Source organism: Bos indicus, chromosome 1, assembly GCF_029378745.1.
Source record: "Bos indicus isolate NIAB-ARS_2022 breed Sahiwal x Tharparkar chromosome 1, NIAB-ARS_B.indTharparkar_mat_pri_1.0, whole genome shotgun sequence".
Classification (NCBI taxonomy): domain Eukaryota; kingdom Metazoa; phylum Chordata; class Mammalia; order Artiodactyla; family Bovidae; genus Bos; species Bos indicus.
In genome coordinates this window covers 69232069-69251609 of record NC_091760.1, presented here as the reverse complement: position 1 = coordinate 69251609, position 19541 = coordinate 69232069, and the positions used below count along the sequence as shown (strand labels likewise).

General features: G+C 43.1%; 1 protein-coding gene across 30 annotated transcripts in view; it reads right to left on the bottom strand.

The window, feature by feature from the left end:
* Positions 1-19541, bottom strand: part of KALRN (kalirin RhoGEF kinase) — a 689644-nt gene that overhangs the window by 490175 nt on the left and 179928 nt on the right. For 5 of the 30 annotated variants that reach the window (XM_070800640.1, XM_070800711.1, XM_070800467.1 and 2 more), the window contains exon 1: positions 11682-12985. The exons of 11 other annotated variants lie outside the window; for them this stretch is intronic. In XM_070800640.1, coding sequence (XP_070656741.1) covers positions 11682-11769 — 88 coding nt within the window. In that variant the 5' untranslated portion in view covers positions 11770-12985. Of the gene's footprint in view, positions 1-11681; positions 14086-19541 lie in introns of those variants that run through there. 14 more of the 30 variants (XM_070801094.1, XM_070800986.1, XM_070801132.1 and 11 more) reach the window with 8 other exon arrangements.

Sequence of the window (19541 nt, the reverse complement as noted above, 5' to 3'; positions counted from 1 at the left end):
CATCTATTAGGGAAGTAAAAGTTACCACTGCCATCGCCCCAGGATCTCCAGCATGGGTCTTCTCCAAGCCCCACTCTTGCCTACTCCTCACTCCAAATGGGCTATGCTCACATTGCTGCTGCCTGCTCCTCTTCACATTTTCCTAGTCACTGTTCCCATGCAAGAAGATGCCAATCACCCTCATCTGGCTCCCAGCCTCTGTGTGGCTCCCTGAGGCAGGAGCACAACTGGCCCTCTGTCACAGGCCCTGTCTGTGGTTCCGTAGCTCTGGGATAGCAGGGAGTCTCTCAGGGGAGCTGGAGCATCATCTAGGTAACCTTCTTTAGGAAGCAATCCTGATTTCAACAAAAAACAAATAAGCCACTGTTGAACATTTGGAGGTGAAAGCTGCCAGGGTACCCATGGATTGCTTTTTGTTTCCTTTTGGTTTGCAGTCACTCCCCCTTAATTTGCACTTAGAAGTTACTGTGTTAAGTATTCTAATGTTGCATCAAATGGGCCCGAACCCTGTTTAGCTACTGAGACAGCAAGTTGCCCAGTGCTCTGGTCTCCATCTCCTCTTTCCACTCCAACCCTGTGTGTCCAGGATGGAAGGCTTGATCATGGTGGCACTGAAAGACTGACTGATCTGCCACACAAAAATGATTTGGCTTAGAGCTGAGAGTTCCAAGAGCTCATTAGGCCAAACCTTAGTTTGGGCACTATTTGGACAATTTCCTATTCCCAGAGTCATTCTTTTATCAATTATTTCTTGAACCCTATTATGTGTGAGGCCTTATGTTAAGCTTTGGTTATACTTTGACAAGTAAGAAATGGATCCTGCTCTCCAGGAGGCTTCCAGGCAGAGGTAAGTAGGCATGCAGACAAGACAGTGAGCTATTGTCAGAGACAGGATAACATGAATGCAAAGGAGTCCAGAGGAAAGCCTTAAGGATGAGTCCTAACTGCTTGCTACTTAAAGTAACAAGCATCACCAAGCAGCTAGAATCTTGCTAGAAAAGCAGAATCCCAGGCCCTACCCCAGACCTACAGAAACAGAACCTGTATTTTAACAAGAAGCTCAGGTGAGGAATACACATCATGTTTAGGAAAGTGCTATACTCTAAAGTTTGTCTTTGTATTCCAGAGTTGCCTCAGAAGCGGAGATAGACAAAAGCATCCTTTAGCCCAGTCTAAACTGAACCCCTAAAATCTGATCTAGGGCTTCTGCTCACGGCCAACCCCCCGCATAGGATTCCAGAGATTCAGCCATTACTCTGTGACCCAAAACTCAAATCCAGCTCTGGAATAAAAAGGCTATCCAGGAAGGCTATCCTCCTCCAGGGCACTGAGACTAGACCATGTCATATTTTTTTATGGTAGGAACTTTTATGAATAACACTTGTTCAAACTGCTCAGAATTTTGGTAGTTTAAATCACTTTCTCATAGACCAGATGCTTTAATTTCACAACAAATCTTCCTCTACACCAGGCCTCAGACCCCTCTTGCCTTCTGGAACTGTTCTCAGTACCACAAGCACTGCCACTGATCATATTTACAGGCCAAGATGCCATCTCTGAGATAGCCCTGGAGGATAGAGCATCCAAGTGGCGTATGCCTGTTTGCCACACCTGCTCTCCCACCCACGGTACAAAGCCCTGAACACTGGGCAACACTGGATGAGAAACAGAGAAGGAGAGGGGCTGTCACCCTAGGGAGCCTCACATCTATGGAGAGCACAGTGCTCATCCCGGGCAATTTGCTCCTTAGGAGAAGAGACCCAATTTTTGCCCTCTGAGAGTTTTCTGCCTAATACCTAATGCCTATTTCCTCTGACACCAGAAAGCTACCAGACACAGTACAAAAAGATAACTTAGATTCTGAGATGCTGATAAAGATCCTCCCATCTTGCCTCCAACATGGCTGGCCCATATCCCCTCTACCCTGATTACTGCTGCCATCACCCACTGAGTTACCAAAACAGAACCTTGGAGGCGTATCCCAGACTCCCCTCCATTGCAAATATCGATTCAGTCACTTGATAATGTTGATTCTGCCTCTTCAGTCTTTCTCTAATGAATCACTCCTTCTGGGCAGTTTGTTTGACCACCCCCGTCAGGTTGAGCTGTCCCTGACTATACCTTGTACTCTGTTACTCCTAAAAGGCATTTCTGGGTTTTCATTCTGTTCCCCCATTAACTGCCCACCATACCCCAAGGGTGGGGACCATGTCTTACTTGGTGCTCTACTCTAGCACCCAGCACAGTGCCTGTCATGCAAAAGAGGCTAAAGAAATACTGAACTGAGACTGAGCACACACAGGTCCTAAGAAGACAGAGAGTAAGAGTGGTGAGTGGTCAGGATGGTTCCCCCAGGAGGTGATCTTTGAACCAGATTTTGAATAAGGGAGGGGCCAAAGAAGAATGCTCTGATGGGAAGCAGTACATGCCAAGGCAGAGAGAAAGGGGAAAGCAAACCGTGTGCTATAGATGGAGAGATTACTGGCTGAACAGAACAGCAGGGTTAGAAAGGCATGGTGGTAAGGGGTGGGCTGTGTGATCTCACTCTGAACCTGATCATTCTCAACAGGTTGGGCTCCTGAGAAGGCCTCCAGCAAAGATGTGGCTGCAAATGCCTACAGAAGCTCAGAGAGCTGGATTGTGCCACAGTAAGGACCAGAGCTGGTAGAATCTGGCTGGTCCCAAAGGAAGGCTATAGTTCCGGAATGGATTTGGATCCAGCAGGCACTGACTCCAACCTCCATGAGACATCCTGTTCTGTCTTCAGGGAGACAGGGTAGGACGGGACACAGCCCCTGCTGAGGTGGCTGGTGGGATGGGGTGTGGGGGGCACTGGAGCTTGGCCTCTTTGTATCTTCTCCCTAGGTTCCAAGACAGGCAGGAGGAATGTTTGCTTGCGAGGTACCTCCTGGGAGCCTGCCAGGCTGGGAGTTTGGGGAAGACCCCATGAAGATGCAACATGGAACGATTCATAAAGGGAAGAGACTCAAGGACATGGCTCCTTCTGTGTGGGGACTAGTTGGGGGAAAGCTCTTGGGAGAAGATGCTGTCAGTGCAGCTGGGATGAGAGGGAACCCACTGGTGCAAAGAGGTAGTGGTCTTTATTCCCCTCACTGTCCTTTCTTTCCATCCTCTTTTCCTATATTAATTCAAGACAAGGATGAGAGGGGAAAGGGTAAGAGAGATAAAGAGCTGGAAACACACACACACACACACACACACACACGCAGATGGAAGTGATTGTCTTGTCTCGTCTTTACAGACGCTAATGAGCTATTGAGGCAACTGCCTGTGGGAAACTCTTTCAGGGACTATAAATATGTTCCTTGGCACTCTCCTTAAAACACCTGCCACTGAGGCAGGAAGTGTGTGCAGAGCTGAACGGAAGGAACAAATCTGGCCAAGAAAGAGAAGGAACAGCTTTGTGCCAGCAACAGACACACAGCACAGTGTGGGGATTCATTGCCTCTGCCCAGTCTGGGGACCCATTGCCTCCAGTCAGGCTGACTCCCTGCAGTGTCCTTCACCACTGACACTTGCAAACATCAGATCAGCCAGCAGCATCCTCCCACCCCACGAGCAGCAGCCACGGAGCAGTGATAGTGCGGCAGGCTCTCACCCCCACAGCACCAGGCCATAGCACTTCTGAGAGAAGGATAGTCACAAGCCTCAGCTCACCTGATCTTAATGCAGAAAGGGAGGGGTGGGGTGGTGGTGGTGCAAAAAAACAAAAGGGCTCCTCTCTCAGTAATTACTAAAATTAAGCTTTTCCAAGCAAACTGATAGGCGTTATGCCAGAAACTGGCAAGGATGGCCAGACTGAGCCGTCTTTACATGAGGGGATGCAAGGTCTACCTTCTCCGAACTCTGGCATGCATCTGAATGTCACTCCTCACAATGACCACTTTCTGCCCTTCTTCATTGTGAAGTGTGCCTCTTCCCCACAGTACCTTCCCTAACTCCTTCCTGACCCCAGGCTGGCCCGGCTTCCCTTCTCTCTACATCACATGGCAGGCACCCCACTGCAATGAGGTCTCCACCCCTGAATTGAGATCTTTGTCTAGACTCTTAAGCTCTTGAGGGAAGGAACTGAGTGCTTTTCTCCATATCTCCAGTGCATGGCACACAGCTGGTGCTTAATGAGTGACCTAGGAACTGAATCTTATTCATCCACAGTGCCTTCTACACAAACGGTGCTTAAGAGCAGCTGTGCCTCTTCCTCTCCTGGTCCCGCTTTGTGCCTGCGTCCACCCCATCTCCATCTTTCTCTCTCTCATGCTTCACACAAACTCTAACTGTGGCCTACTTGACTGTTAACTTCCTAAAGTCAATATTAGATATAAAGGCCTGGCTAATAGGCTACTTCTGAAGAGCAGAAATGTGTAACACTTACCATTACTAAATTAGCTCCTTTAAAGATCACTAATAATTAGCACTTTAAACATATGGGTAACACCTCTCTGAGCCCAGCTAATGAGCAAACCATTTCTGTTTATTCTTCACAAGCTTTAGCATTAGCTTGAGTTGAGACCTCAGCTGCAATACAGGTTCACTCACTCTCCCTCCCTTCCCAGAAAAGTTGCCATCATTTAATGTACTCTGGACACAAGAAAATGGCCACTTCAAAAGAAATTATACCGCTCATCACTTTTTTTAACAGAGTCTTTTCTAACTGATCAGGTTATTTAAAGTGCTCATACCTTACAGATGGTGGTGATGGTGGGAGATTTATTGTCTTTTTGTTACACTGAGCATTACTCTTGGATGGGTCCTCAAAGTAACACAGAACATTAGCCAGAGATGAATATAAATAAGCTGTTGAACATTAGCAGTATATTTGCTTTTATACTATGTTTAGAGAGAGCTATACAGGTACTCAGAAGCAGAGGGTGTGTACTATGGAGGTTTTGACATATAAAAGGTTTACTCCTTGGAACCCTCACTCTCAGTGTCTTTCCTTCTTCCCCGTGTGCATATCAATAACATTTTAATTAATTTTACTTTAATCAGGATATTATGACTTTAGTTAAAAATGAAACTGTTGACTTGAAGAAAAGTCAGCTTAGGCCTCTGTCATTATAGAAGGCATTCAAGCAGGCATCCAAACATGAAATGGCCCATCGGTGGAAGCAACGCCAGAGGGACATACTGGGCACAGACTGGACGCAGGTCCACCACAGACATGGAAAACCTAGGGCCTAAGTAAAAAACAGGTTTGCAAAATTGCAAGTGCAGCCTGATAGGTGAGAAAGGCCATACCCGAAGGTCATATTGTTGAATAAACTTTAGCACACTAAAGCCCCTTCTCCCACTTTAAGGACATGCGTGCTGCTGTCCTTGGTCCTGAGTTAGATGTTCAGTTGCTACTCAGAGTAGCTGCTGTCCAGCCTGCCTTAGGATATATGAACCAAATGAGAAAGAGTCAGAGATGATAGAGACGTTAATAGGTATCAGAAAGATAAACAAATACGAAAAAGTATTGAAGGGCATAGACATGGAGACATTACTGTAGCGAATTGAAAGAGTCATTTTGGGATTGTTTTCAAATAATTGCAGCAATGAAGAAAGGTCTGTGTACATCACACGACACAGACACACACACACACACACACACACACACACACACACACACACACACACCTCCCATGGAAATGAGACAGCATGAACTCATGTCCCCCAATATTATGTGTTGGTTTCTGAATAAACTGACATAGATGGGTTGGTCATGGAAAGACTCTTAGAGTTTTAAGGAATTTTAAAATCTCTCCTTAAGTATTACCTTAAGCTATTATCTAAACACTGTACAATTCAGCTCAGTAAATATTAACTGAGCATCTATATGTGCCAGGTAAAGTCCCAGTCACTATGGGTAAAATGAAAAAAATGTAGAGTTTCTGACCTTAAGGGACTTTCAGTTTAGAGGGAGACTCAGACATGTCAACATGTAATCTTAATATCAAGTAAGGAGCATAATGGTAGAGGTACACACAAGGGACAAACATTCAGAAAATGCCAAAGGGCTAATGCAACTCAAAGTATAAGAAAGTGTCTGAAAAGTGAAGGGGCAGTAACTAGAGAAGAGGCAATAGGTTATGGGTACCTCAGCAAGGTCCAGGACTAGACTGGACAGTAGCGAGTACTGAGGTCTCTCTAGTGGGTTTCAGGGAATAGAGAAGAGTAGCTAAGACATGGTGAGTTCCCTCCTACAACCCAGACCCTCTCCACAGTATCAGAGTGATCAGTTAATGTTTGCCAGAGATAAACAACAAAGTTCCCTTACAGACTTAGCATTATGAGGAGCTAACATAAGTTAGGAAATGACCAGGATCAGGAAGGGTCTGACTCATGATGCCTGATATCTCTTTAGAAAGAAGCATAACCATGTCACCAGAGAAGGAATGGCAGCCCACTCCAGTATTCTTGCCTGGTGAATCCCATGGACAGAGGAGCCTGGCATGCTACTCTGTCCATGGAGTCTCAAGAGTCAAACACAACTTAGCAACTAAACTACTAATTACTACTAACCATGTAATGTGTCAAATTGGAAACCAAAGTAATCCAAATATCTCATGAAGCTAGAATTCTTCTCCAGAATATGGAAAACAAGGATCTTGGGGCAGGGGAGGGTATCTGCAAAGGGTTGCCTAGGTAACCTTCAACTCTGCTCACCAGAGGACATACTAAGCTGCACATTCCAGGAGCATCTGGTAGACTGAAACTGGCTTTTTAACCTTGCATCAAAATGTATGTGGTGGGAAAGGCCTTGAAACTCATGAAAATACATGCAATTTATTGAATATATGTCCATACATGTTCACTTTTCTGAGAATTGTGTAATTCCAGTTTTCATGAGATGTCCAAGGGGTCAATGGCTCCCTAAATGGTAGAGAACCACTGGTCTAAAGCAAAGTCAAATGAGAGCCTACAATCTGTCTTGAGTTCTAATCAGTAAACCCTATCACCCAGCATCTGTCTCACTCATGGCCCACTAACAGGGTTTAGCTGAGACCCAATACAGTTGTTGGGCTTTCCTGGTGGCCCAGATGGTAAAGCATCTGTCTGCAATGCAGGAGACCTGGGTTCAATCCCTGGGTTGGGAAGATCCCCTGGAGAAGAAAATGGCAGCCCACACCAGTACTCTTGCCTGGAAAATCCCATGGACAGAGGAGCCTGGTAGGCTACACAGTCCATGGGGTTGCAAAGAGTCAGACATGACTGAGCAACTTCACTTTCACTTTCACTTCAATACAGTTGTTGGGCTAGAAGAGAAAGTAACTAGAGAAGACAAATGATTTAGATTCCTTAGCTTGGATAAGAGGAATCTGAGGCAGATGGTAGGATGTGAAGGCTGAGTGCCAGATCCTGTGTTCCAAAGATAAGCTTCAGAGATGGTTTTCTCTTATTACAGAGTTACTGAAAGCCAGAATGAGTGAGGTTAAACACAAAATGAGTTGTGTAAATGTCTAGGTAGTGCCTTTGCTGGATGCCTTCTTAACTGAAGATTTCCCTGGTTTCTAGCAAAGTGATGACAACTTGACCCAAGACCACTCCTAGACCGTGAGGGGTTATGGTCAGAATTAGAGCTGACAGAGAGAGTCTGCAAACTTATTTAACATGATCCCCCGGAGGCTGCATTGTGGCAGGATGAGAAGGAGGCTCTCAGATGTTCCTAGTAAGGCAGCACACCAGAACAAGCCTGGCCACTATTTGCTCATCAAATCATCTTGTACCAGATGGTGAGCTCTCTCAGGGTAGCACATCCTGAGAGGGAGCTCACATCCCTGAGTAAAGCACAGGCTCTGGATTCAGACAGAACTAAGTCTGACTCTCAGCTCCAGCACTTATTAGCTGTGTGCCCTTGGACAGCTTACTTAACATCTCTGGGTCTGTTTCTTCATCAGAGATTTAAAATATCTACCTTACAGGCTGTGGTGATGATTAAAAGAGAAAATCTATTTGAAGGTACCAGACACATAGCTGATGGTAGGTCCCCATGATACTCCTCTCCTTCCTGTTCATCTTGGCAGTCCCAGCATGGGCCCTAGTATGTAGTAAGTGTTGACTGTGTCAATAAATGAGTTAATGAATAAGTGAATAGAGTAAATTCAGAAGACAGCAACTAAAAACTGCCTTCCCACCTTCCCACTACATACCTGTAAGCCAAGTTGCTCATACTTAACTGTGTAGTTGCTCTGAATTTTTATCATTTCTTTCCCCTACCTAATATCGGCTATTTGGCAAGCACTCCAACCATTCCTGCTCCCCAAAGCCTGGTTCCTCAGATGCAAAAGAAAAGTATCCCCAATGGGAGAGCAGCTGCTGACTGAGTGCTCACCCTGTCCTTCTACGTCCAGAGAGCTATGGTCCTGGGCACCCCTTCCACACTAATCTCTATGTGCTTGTCCCTGTACCTAGCCAGCCTTGCCTCTTCTTCCCTAGCTCCTCTTCCCCACTGCTCTGGATTCCAGACGAAGGTGTACTAATTCAGATGGCATTTCTGAGAAGTACCCCTACTGAAAACACATCCCAAAAGCAAGGCCACCATCTGAGATGAGATGGGCCTGACATCTACCTGTAGCAGAATCTTCACAGCCCTGTGAGGAGACACAACAGCTTGTGGGGAGAAACAAGAGGCCTGAGGGGAGTCCCTGTTCTGTGGATCTTTTCCCTTGTTGCCCTTGAGTTTTCAAGCCACTGAGTGGAGAATTCACAGAGGCAGAAAGGGCTAAAGAGGTCAAAGAGCTAGGTTTGGAGGCCAGGGGAGTGGCAAATACAAATCAGGGTGAGTTGAATCTTCAGTCCACCTGCTACATAGGATAAATGGCCCCAAGCTGCTAAAATTCTCTGTTCTGGGTGCTCTGAAAGTCTTTTCTCATTTATTTTCCAATACTTACAATTTTTTTTTTTGCCAGTAATCTAAGCAGAATACCTCTAGGAGGCTGGGAAACCAGACCTTCTTTGCTCTCTTCTAGCTTCTTAAAGAAAAGGAACCCTTAACCATGGCCAGGGAGCTGTGAGGCTGCCTTGTCCATGGACAAATGCACACATATACTCAGAAAACAGCTTATATGCTAAGTACTAGAATCATATTAAAGTAGGGAGTAATGACATTCATTATGGCTTCATACTATTGAAAAATCACACAAAACCTAAATGTTGAACCACAGGGGACTGGTAAAACAATCCATGGTCTAACCACTCTATGTAACCATTAAACATGACTGTACAATAATAATTAATGCCACAGGAATTGTCATGGTATAAGGTTAAGTGGGAAAGCCAGATTATAAAACAGCATGTGCAACCTTATCCTAATTGTATATACACTGGTGTAAGCGAAAGTGAAGTCACTCAGTCGTGTCCAACTCTTTTTGACCCCGTGGACTGTAGCCTACCAGGCTTCTCTGTCCATGGGATTCTCCAGGCAAGAATACTGGAGTGGGTTACCATTTCCTTCTCCATATTGTACAACCTTATCCTAATTGTATATACACTGGTGCTGCTGCTGCTGCTAAGTCGCTTCAGTCGTATCTGACTCTGTGCGACCCCATAGACGGCGGCCCACCAGGCTCCCCCGTCCCTGGGATTCTCCAGGCAAGAACACTGGAGTGGGTTGCCATTTCCTTCTCCAATGCATGAAAGTGAAAAGTGAAAGTGAACTCGCTCAGTTGTGTCCGACTCTTCGAGACCCCATGGACTGCAGCCTACCAGGCTCCTCCGGCCATGGGAGTTTCCAGGCAAGAGTACTGGAGTGGGGTGCCATTGCCATACGTGAGTATAAAAACCAGATACACATACACAGACAGTGGTTATCTCTGGAAAATGGGATTATGACTAATTTAATGGTTCTTAACTGTTTTTCACTGTCTAATTTTTCTTATCCTTAAAATAATTGAGAAGAGCAAGTTCCCTCCTTTGTATATTTATCTTTCATTTATAGGATCCTTATATAATAATATTCATGCACTTAAAACATTTAATAATTAGGTTGTGGTTATGACAGCATCTGCACCCAACATTTTAAATCAAACGTATTTAAAGTTAAGGATGGCTGTGTTATTCAGCTGTTCACTCTATGATGTGATTCCATGGCAAATTAAAAAGTGGCTACCATTCATCATAGATAAAGTTGTTCCATGACTGAAAAAATGAACTTCAAAGAAGCTGTAAAAAGAAATTTAATTTTTCATTAAATCCCATTCAAAGATTTGCCATATATCCAAATAAAGTTTATCTCAGGAAGGCAAGATATTAAAGATTCAAGTAAAATAAAATTCAAATAAAATCAACATGGTTTTAGATTAAAAACTAAACATTATATCAGTTGAATAAATTTTTTTTAACATATGCTTAATTACTTTATTGTAATAAAGTCAGGCAGACATGCTAGGGCAAGAAGGAATGAATTTCTAAGTACTTATTATGTGCCAAAGGGATTTTCAACTAGGCTTCTATTTGGAGGAATAAGTGGATAATAAGGGCTTCCAGGTGGCTCAGTGGTAAAGAATACACCTGCCAATGCAGAAGACGTGAGTTTGATCCCTGGGTTGGGAAAATCCCCTGAAGGAAGACATGGCAATCCACTCCAGTATTCTTGCCTGGAGAATCCCATGGACAGAGGAGCCTGGTGGACTACAGTCCATAGGTCGCAAAGAGTCAGACACAACTGAGCGACTGAGCATGCATGCACATGGATAAAAATAATTAAATATGTTTTTGAAAAAAGATGAATAATGGGTTGGGTTTGCCCTAGTAGATATTAAAATATATATTTTTTAAACTACAATTATTAAAAGGTGGCACAGACACAAGGATTAACATACAAATGAATGGCACCTGATTCATAGACCTAATACAGACCTGACATTTAAGAACCTAATATATGATAAGAGAAGAAACTAAAGCAAAGGAGAAAAGACAAATTATTCAATAAATGGCACTGGAAAAACAGACTAGTTGGAAAAGAAAAATCAAGTTAATTCTCATAACTTCACTCTATACACCACAATAAATTTTAGACAGATTAGAAAACCAAATCTTAAAAATGATGTATACAAAAACACCTTAGGAGAAAACATGGGTGAGTATTTAACTGACCCCTGAATGACAAAGAGCTCTCTAAACATGAAAACACTGAAAAAAATAAAAAAGGAAAATATCTATGATTTTTGTATATGGAAATTTTTAAACTATACATCAGAGTATAAACAAAACTTAGAATGCAAATGACAAGCTGGAAAACATAGTTGCAACAAAACTGACAAAGGATTAATACTATTCCCACCTGAAAAACAGGCAAAGAATATAAATACACATTTCAAAAAGAGAAACAGCAATAAACAAGAAAAAGGGTTTGTGAGGCTTATGATGATATTTCATTTTCTTCTTCATACTGTTCTATAGCTTTCAACATTTCTTCAGTGAACATGTATTATATTAAAACTTTTAAGCTGTATATTTATATTTATGTGAAGACCATATGAAGAAACATCCAAAACTCAAATCTGTAACAAACCACCTTTTTTCCCCCTTGTCTTGATTTTACAGTTCTCTGCCTCCTTGATCTCTTAATATCCATGCTACTCATCTGTATCTCTCTTTTAATTTATCTGCATGTTCCGTCATTTGTTCTTTGGGGTTAATCCCCAGAAAAAGAAGCAGGGCCCTAGAAAAGGTCTGACCTGTTCTATCAGTCCCCTTTCCTCCAGGAAGACTTCCCAGATCAGGCATGAGTATCAAGAGATTTCTAATGCCCAGAAGTGGTCCCATGTTTTCCAGTCAGCGAAGTATCACCGAAGAGGAAAGCAGGCAGCCTTCTCATTGGAAATCCTCCCAACTTGTGTCACTGCCAATCCCCTAGAGTTGGGAGTGAGGTTCCTGTCCCTGCTTCATGGTAGGATCACAAAAAAATGTAAAAGATCACCCACAGGCTTGGGGACAGGCAGGTAGCAGCTTCCCTCTGACAGCACAATGGTGAGAATGAGTCCATCACCTGTAGCCTGACATCTTGTGCTCTCTATTCTTGGCATTTTTGTATGCTAAATGATGAAGATCTTTTGATGACTTGTCCTTTCCCAGAACTTCTTGACTATGCCACTCACAGAGCTCTTAGGCCCCATGGGGTGGCAGAAAGAGCACTGGACTTGGGAGTCAGATGATCTAGGTTCAACTCGATATATCAACTTGGCCACTTTGAGGAGGTTCTTCACCCCTCTAGTGTCTCAGGTGTGAGGACATAACTCTGCTGATTGAACCCTGAACTCTAGGCAGGCACCAGTTTGCAGGGCAAACATGGGACTAGACACTGGTTAACTGTGTGGCTATGTTCCCAATCCCGTTCAGGGAACACGGTTCCCAGTGTAGGGTGAGGACTCTGTCAAAATAACCAAAGTCACATCCTTGAATTCCTACATGTGCTAGGACAAGTGGATGAGTGAAACCTGAGAGTCAGGCTCAGTTCTTCATGAAATGCCAGACCTAGTCATGTCCTGCCACCTCTTCCAACCTCTTTCTCTTCCGACAACTGAATGCATCCTTATAACCTCTAGATGCATGAAGAAATGGATCACCATCCCAGGGCCTTCACATCTTTACCAGTCTCCCAGAGTAAAGCATCACTTCGTCTTACCTCCCTCTCCCATGACCCTCATCCAGAAAGAACTCCTAAACGTGCCCAGCACCTCTACAAACAGGTCCTGGCAGTGGGTTCATCAGAGACAACAACATTCCTTCTCAGAGCCCTGGTCTGTGACAAAATGTGCCCCGTCCTAGAGCACCCCACTGGGGGGCCAGAACCAGTGGAATGACATATCTAGAAAACCCTTACAGACTGCCAGTCCTTCATTTACAAGAAAGGGAAACTGAGATCCAGTGAGAAGAAGGCACTCAAGGCCACACAATGAGTGTAGAAATCCAATTTCAGTCAAGCATTCTCTGTTCCATACCACACAGCCTGAAGAGTATCCCCACTATAGATGCTTAATAGTAGAATGCAAGGATGGGTAGGTGATAATTCAGAGCTTTGCTATTCAACCAGCTACATGAGGCTATTTAAATATCAATTGATTAAACAAAATTAAAAATTCAGTCTCTCAGTCACATTTGACGTAGCTAATGGCTGTCATATTAGAGAACATAGAGAATATCTTCATCACTGCAGAAAAGTTCTACTGACAGTGCCAATCATTTAGATGGATAGAAGATGGATAGATATCCTACAAGAAGAAAAGCTCCCTGGGGTCAAGGTCTATGTCAAGTACTCCCTTGAGAGGTACTGAGGAGTGCTCTCCATATCCTATAACCAATGACTCGATGACTGAAGGAACAGCCCATAATACAATCAATAAGGGCTCAGCCAGTGCGGATCACAAGTCCAAGAGACACAGATCGCCATCCAAGGGAGCTTCCTGGGTCTAAGCACAGGAGTCTATGGAAGAAACAAGTGGCTTCTGTCTCCTCTTTTTTCAAAAAGTATGATTATCAATTTTTGAAACTTGATCAAATTTTCCCATAGGTACCAAAGGTCTCAGTTACTAACCACCAAGCCTCATACAGATGCTTCTGAGCCTCGGTCATTTTGGGAGGCAGCTGTGCAGCAGGCAAAAAGAAGCTGAAAGGAGAAGGGAAATCCTCAGGTTCCCTAGTGGGAAAGTCTTCACTAACCTCTCATTTTCAAGAGGCAATTTGAAACCCTGCATGTGTGCTTACTTTGTAGTGTCCAATCACCCTCCATCAAGCCAACAAAAAGCTGACTGGTTATACCAGAAATCAGGCTGTCATGCTATAGAGAAAAGTCAACCTGCCCGATAGCTTTGTAAGCCCACAGTCCAACACGTGACAAGGTGAAAAGTCTCTTAAAAGACTGGGTGAATATTCTGTCAAGAAAAAAGCCCCTTTGCAAACAGGCTTGACTTGTTCTGCTCTATTCAAAATTTGGATTAAAAGCCTGATTAAGAACACTTGCCAATTAAAAAATTAGCTTTAGAAATTTCAGGATGCTCAGCCTCCAGTAAAGATATCCTTAAAAAGATTTTATTGGAAAAAAATTGCTTTGCAATATCATGCTGGTTTCTGCCCTACATCGACATGCATCAGCCAGATGACCCCTCCCTCTTGAACCTCCCTCCTATCTCCCACCCTATCCCATCCCTCTATGTTGTCACAGAGCATTGGGCTGAGTTCCCTGTGTCACAAAGAAAATTCTTACTACATAAAGTTTCAGTCATTAAAATGAGAGACATCCGCTACTTACAGAGAGCAGAAAAAGACCAGGTCCTCTGGATATTTTTTCTTTTTTTAAAATTGAAGTATACTTGATTTACCCCTGTGTATTTTCAACACCTGAAGATCCAACTATACATGAGACAAAGAAAAGATCTATTCTGAATTCTACTGGCTCAGTTAAGGCAATAAATATAGTTAATCTTTAGTTTTAATAAGATCTCAATGAACATTCAGTTTCTTTTCTATAGCCAATGAGTATATTTTTATTAGTTCACACTGTAGTGATTAATAATCTACTTTGCTATTTCAATTTTAAGACATTTTTTCTTATAACAATAGAATTCTCTTTTGCTTTGGAGTGCCCTAGCTCCATTTTTCTGGAGAAGGCAATGGCACCCCACTCCAGTACTCTTGCCTGGAAAATCCCATGGACAGAGGAGCCTGGTAGGCTGCAGTCCATGGGGTCACTAAGAGTCGGACATGACTGAGCGACTTCACTTTCACTTTTCACTTTCATGCATTGGAGAAGGAAATGGCAACCCATTCCAGTGTTCTTGCCTGGAGAATCCCAGGGACGGGGGAGCCTGATAGGCTGCTGTCTATGGGGTCGCACAGAGTCGGACACGACTGAAGCGACTTAGCAGCAGCAGCAGCAGCAGCTCCATTTTTCAGGAGGAAGATTCATCAGTATTCAACCTCAAAAAAATGTTAGTATCCCTGTGCCTCAGTTGTACCATCAGCAACATGTAAGTAGCACCACCTCACAAATGTCGTTGTGAAAATTAACTGAGATTATGTGCATGTGTTTTGACTGGTTCTAAGGAGTAAATGCTAGGTGATGGAGTGAATGAATGAATGAATGAAGTGTCTGAACTATGTGACTGATTTGTCAATGGACTCAGCTATACAAACCTGGAAGCAGACAAACTGCAGAAACGATTCACAATTTAAGACACAGTCATTCATGTACTGTTGGCTCCTAAAATTGTAGATACAATAAGTGGGAGGAAATAAGCTGCCTACAGAAAGCATGCCTTGCAAATTCAGGCTACTACAAAGGTGAGAACATTACAGTTTTCCCATGAGAAAAAATCTTCCCTTCCAATCTAAAGTTTTATGATTGTGTATTTGTGCAAATGGGAAGTTAATCTAATAAGTTTCAGCTTTGGAGTTATAGGATTAAAATCTACCCATCAAAATCCATATGTAGATTTGGATTTGGAAGTGTTCCCCATTTGACTTGGATCCAGGTATGTATAGAGTAATTGAGTCATAATTATGTTATTGTTTCATGCTATAATGTTTCTGACATGGAAGGAAACTGGACTGAGAATCTGAAGATCTGAGTTTGCTTGTGGCTTTTTCAAAGTCTCTTCCCCTTTCTGACCTTCATTTTGAACACCAGTAAAATGAACAAGCCAGGCAAGATGATCACTGAGGCCAGTCCTCCCCGAGCTGTCCTGTGCCTAATTCTGTTTGTTGTAGAAGAGATAATGGTGTGCAAGAAGATAGAGAAGCAGGCACCCCAGAGAGGAAGTGAGAACGTAAGGGTGAAAATCATGCTAGGAAAATACCATGTTTAATTAATTATAAAATGTATCATTAGTTTATATACCACTAAGAAAGAAAAGAAGCAAGGTTCGATGCTGTAAAGAGCAATACTGCATAGGAACCTGGAATGTCAGGTCCATGAATCAAGGCAAATTGGAAGTGGTCAAACAAGAGATGGCAAGAGTGAATATCGACATTCTAGGAATCAGCAAAATCAAATAGACTGGAATGGGTGAATTTAACTCAGATGACCATTATATCTACTACTGTGGGCAGGAATCCCTCAGAAGAAATGGAGTAGCCATCATGGTCAACAATAGAGTCCGAAATGCAGTACTTGGATGCAATCTCAAAAACGACAGAATGATCTCTGTTCGTTTCCAAGGCAAACCATTCAATATCACAGTAATCCAAGTCTATGCCCCAACCAGTAACACTGAAGAAGCTGAAGTTGAATGGTTCTATGAAGACCTACAAGACCTTTTAGAACTAACACCCAAGAAAGATGTCCTTTTCATTATAGGGGACTGGAATGCAAAAGTAGGAACTCAAGAAACACCTGGAGTAACAGGCAAATTTGGCCTTGGAATACAGAATGAAGCAGGGCAAAGACTAATAGAGTTTTGCCAAGAAAATGCACTGGTCATAGCAAACACCCTCTTTCAACAACATAAGAGAAGACTCTACACATGGGCATCACCAGATGGTCAACACCAAAATCAGACTGATTATGTTCTTTGCAGCCAAAGATGGAGAAGCTCTATACAGTCCACAAAAACAAGACTGGGAGCTGACTGTGGCTCAGATCATGAACTCCTTATTAACAAATTCAGACTTAAATTGAAGAAAGTAGGGAAAATCACTAGACCATTCAGGTATGACCTAAGTCAAATCCCTTATGATTATACAGTGGAAGTGAAAAATAGATTTAAGGGCCTAGATCTGATAGACAGAGTGCCTGATGAACTATGGAATGAGGTTCGTGACATTGTACAGGAGACAGGGATCAAGACCATCCCCATGGAAAAGAAATGCAGAAAAGCAAAATGGCTGTCTGGGGAGGCCTCACAAATAGCTGTGAAAAGAAGAGAAGTGAAAAGCAAAGGAGAAAAGGAAAAATATAAGCATCTGAATGCAGAGTTCCAAAGAATGGCAAGAAGAGATAGGAAAGCCTTCCTTAGTGATCAATGCAAAGAAAAAGAGGAAAACAACAGAATGGGAAAGACTAGAGATCTCTTCAAGAAAATTAGAGATACCAAGGGAACATTTCATGCAAAGATGGGCTCAATAAAGGACAGAAATGGTATGGACCTAACAGAAGCAGAAGATATTAAGAAGAGGTGGCAAGAATACACAGCAGAACTGTACAAAAAAGATCTTCACGACCCAGATAATCACGATGGTGTGATCACTGACCTAGAGCCAGACATCCTGGAATGTGAAGTCCAGTGGGCCTTAGAAAGCATCACTACGAACAAAGCTAGTGGAGGTGATGGAATTCCAGTGGAGCTATTCCAAATCCTGAAAGATGATGCTGTCAAAGTGCTGCACTCAATATGCCATCAAATTTGGAAAACTCAGCAGTGGCCACAGGACTGGAAAAGGTCAGTTTTCATTACAGTCCCAAAGAAAGGCAATGCCAAAGAATGCTCAAACTACCACACAATTGCACTCATCTCACACACTAGTAAAGTAATGCTCAAAATTCTCCAAGCCAGGCTTCAGCAATATGTGAACCGTGAACTTCCTGATGTTCAAGCTGGTTTTAGAAAAGGCAGAGGAACCAGAGATCAAATTGCCAACATCCGCTGGATCATGGAAAAAGCAAGAGAGTTCCAGAAAAACATCTATTTCTGCTTTATTGACTATACCAAAGCCTTTGACTGTGTGGATCACAATCAACTGTGGAAAATTCTGAAAGAGATGGGCATACCAGACCACCTGACCTGCCTCTTGAGAAATCTGTATGCAGGTCAGGAAGCAACAGTTAGAACTGGACATGGAACAACCGACTGGTTCCAAATAGGAAAAGAAGTACGTCAAGGCAGTACATTGTCACCCTGCTTATTTAACTTCTATGCAGAGTACATCATGAGAAACGCTGGACTGGAAGAAACACAAGCTGGAATCAAGATTGCCGGGAGAAATATCAATAACCTCAGATATGCAGATGACACCACCCTTATGGCAGAAAGTGAAGAGGAACTCAAAAGCCTCTTGATGAAAGTGAAAGTGGAGAATGAAAAAGTTGGCTTAAAGCTCAACATTCAGAAAACGAAGATCATGGCATCCGGTCCCATCACTTCATGGGAAATAGATGGGGAAACAGTGGAAACAGTGTCAGACTTTATTTTTTTGGGCTCCAAAATCACTACAGATAGTGATTGCAGCCATGAAATTAAAAGACGCTTACTCCTTGGAAGGAAAGTTATGACCAACCTAGATAGCATATTCAAAAGTAGAGACATTACTTTGCCAACAAAGGTCCATCTAGTCAAGGCTATGGTTTTTCCTGTGGTCATGTATGGATGTGAGAGTTGGACTGTAAAGAAGGCTGAGCGCTGAAGAATTGATGCTTTTGGACTGTGGTGTTGGAGAAGACTCTTGAGAGTCCCTTGGACTGCAAGGAGATCCAACCAGTCCATTCTGAAGGAGATCAGCCCTGGGATTTCTTTGGAGGGAATGATGCTGAAGCTGAAACTCCAGTACTTTGGCCACCTCATGTGAAGAGCTGACTCATTGGAAAAGACTCTGATGCTGGGAGGGATTGAGGGCAGGAGGAGAAGGGGACACCAGAGGATGAGATGGCTGGGTGGCATCACTGACTCGATGGACGTGAGTCTGAGTGAACTCCGGGAGTTGGTGATGGACACGGAGGCCTGGCGTGCTGTAATTCATGGGGTTGCAAAGATTCGGACATGACTGAGCGACTGAACTGAAGAAAGAAAAAACTATTGCAACTACCTCCTAATTTGAGAGATGGCAAAATGTGACGGGGAATCTCATAATGAAACATGGGAAAGTATTTATTACATTACTGGTTACTATTATACTCCAGGCACTAAGCTAAGTGTTTTAGATATATCTTTATTTAACTCAAAAACAACCCTACAAGATAGAAATGTAGGATCTTATATAAAAGATCAGCATTTTACAGAAGAGATAATTGAGGTACAGAGGGTTTACATTATTTGCTTAAGATCCTCTAGTCCATAAGAAAGGTGAGATATGAACCTATAACTATTTCACTCCAAACTCCATCTTTCTAACCTTTTACTCTTTGAACAAGGCTGGAGCATTTGATGCAAAGTGAAAACGAGCATCTGATGGAGACAGGGCTGAAACATTGAAACTGTCAGGATACATTAAAGGAGCTTATTAGAGTAAAATACTTAGAACTAGAATGGACCTTAAAGACAATGTATCACAAGCATATACTTTACAAAGAATCTAAAGCCCAGAGAGGGGATATGTCATTTGTGCAAGGTTATATAGCCAGTCCTAGTGGCTCAGACCATAAAGAATCTGTCTACAATGTGGGAGACCTGGATTCGATCCCTGGGTCAGGAAGATCCCTTGGAGAGAAGGGAATGGCTACCTACTCCAGTACGCTTGCCTGGAGAATTCCATGGACAGAGGAGCCTGGTGGGATTCAGTCCACGGGGTTGGCAAGGAGTCCAACACAACTGAGCAATTATCACTTTCACTTCACATACAGCCCATCAGTGTAAAAGCTAGGATTCTAGAATTTTGCCAGGTAATAAAAT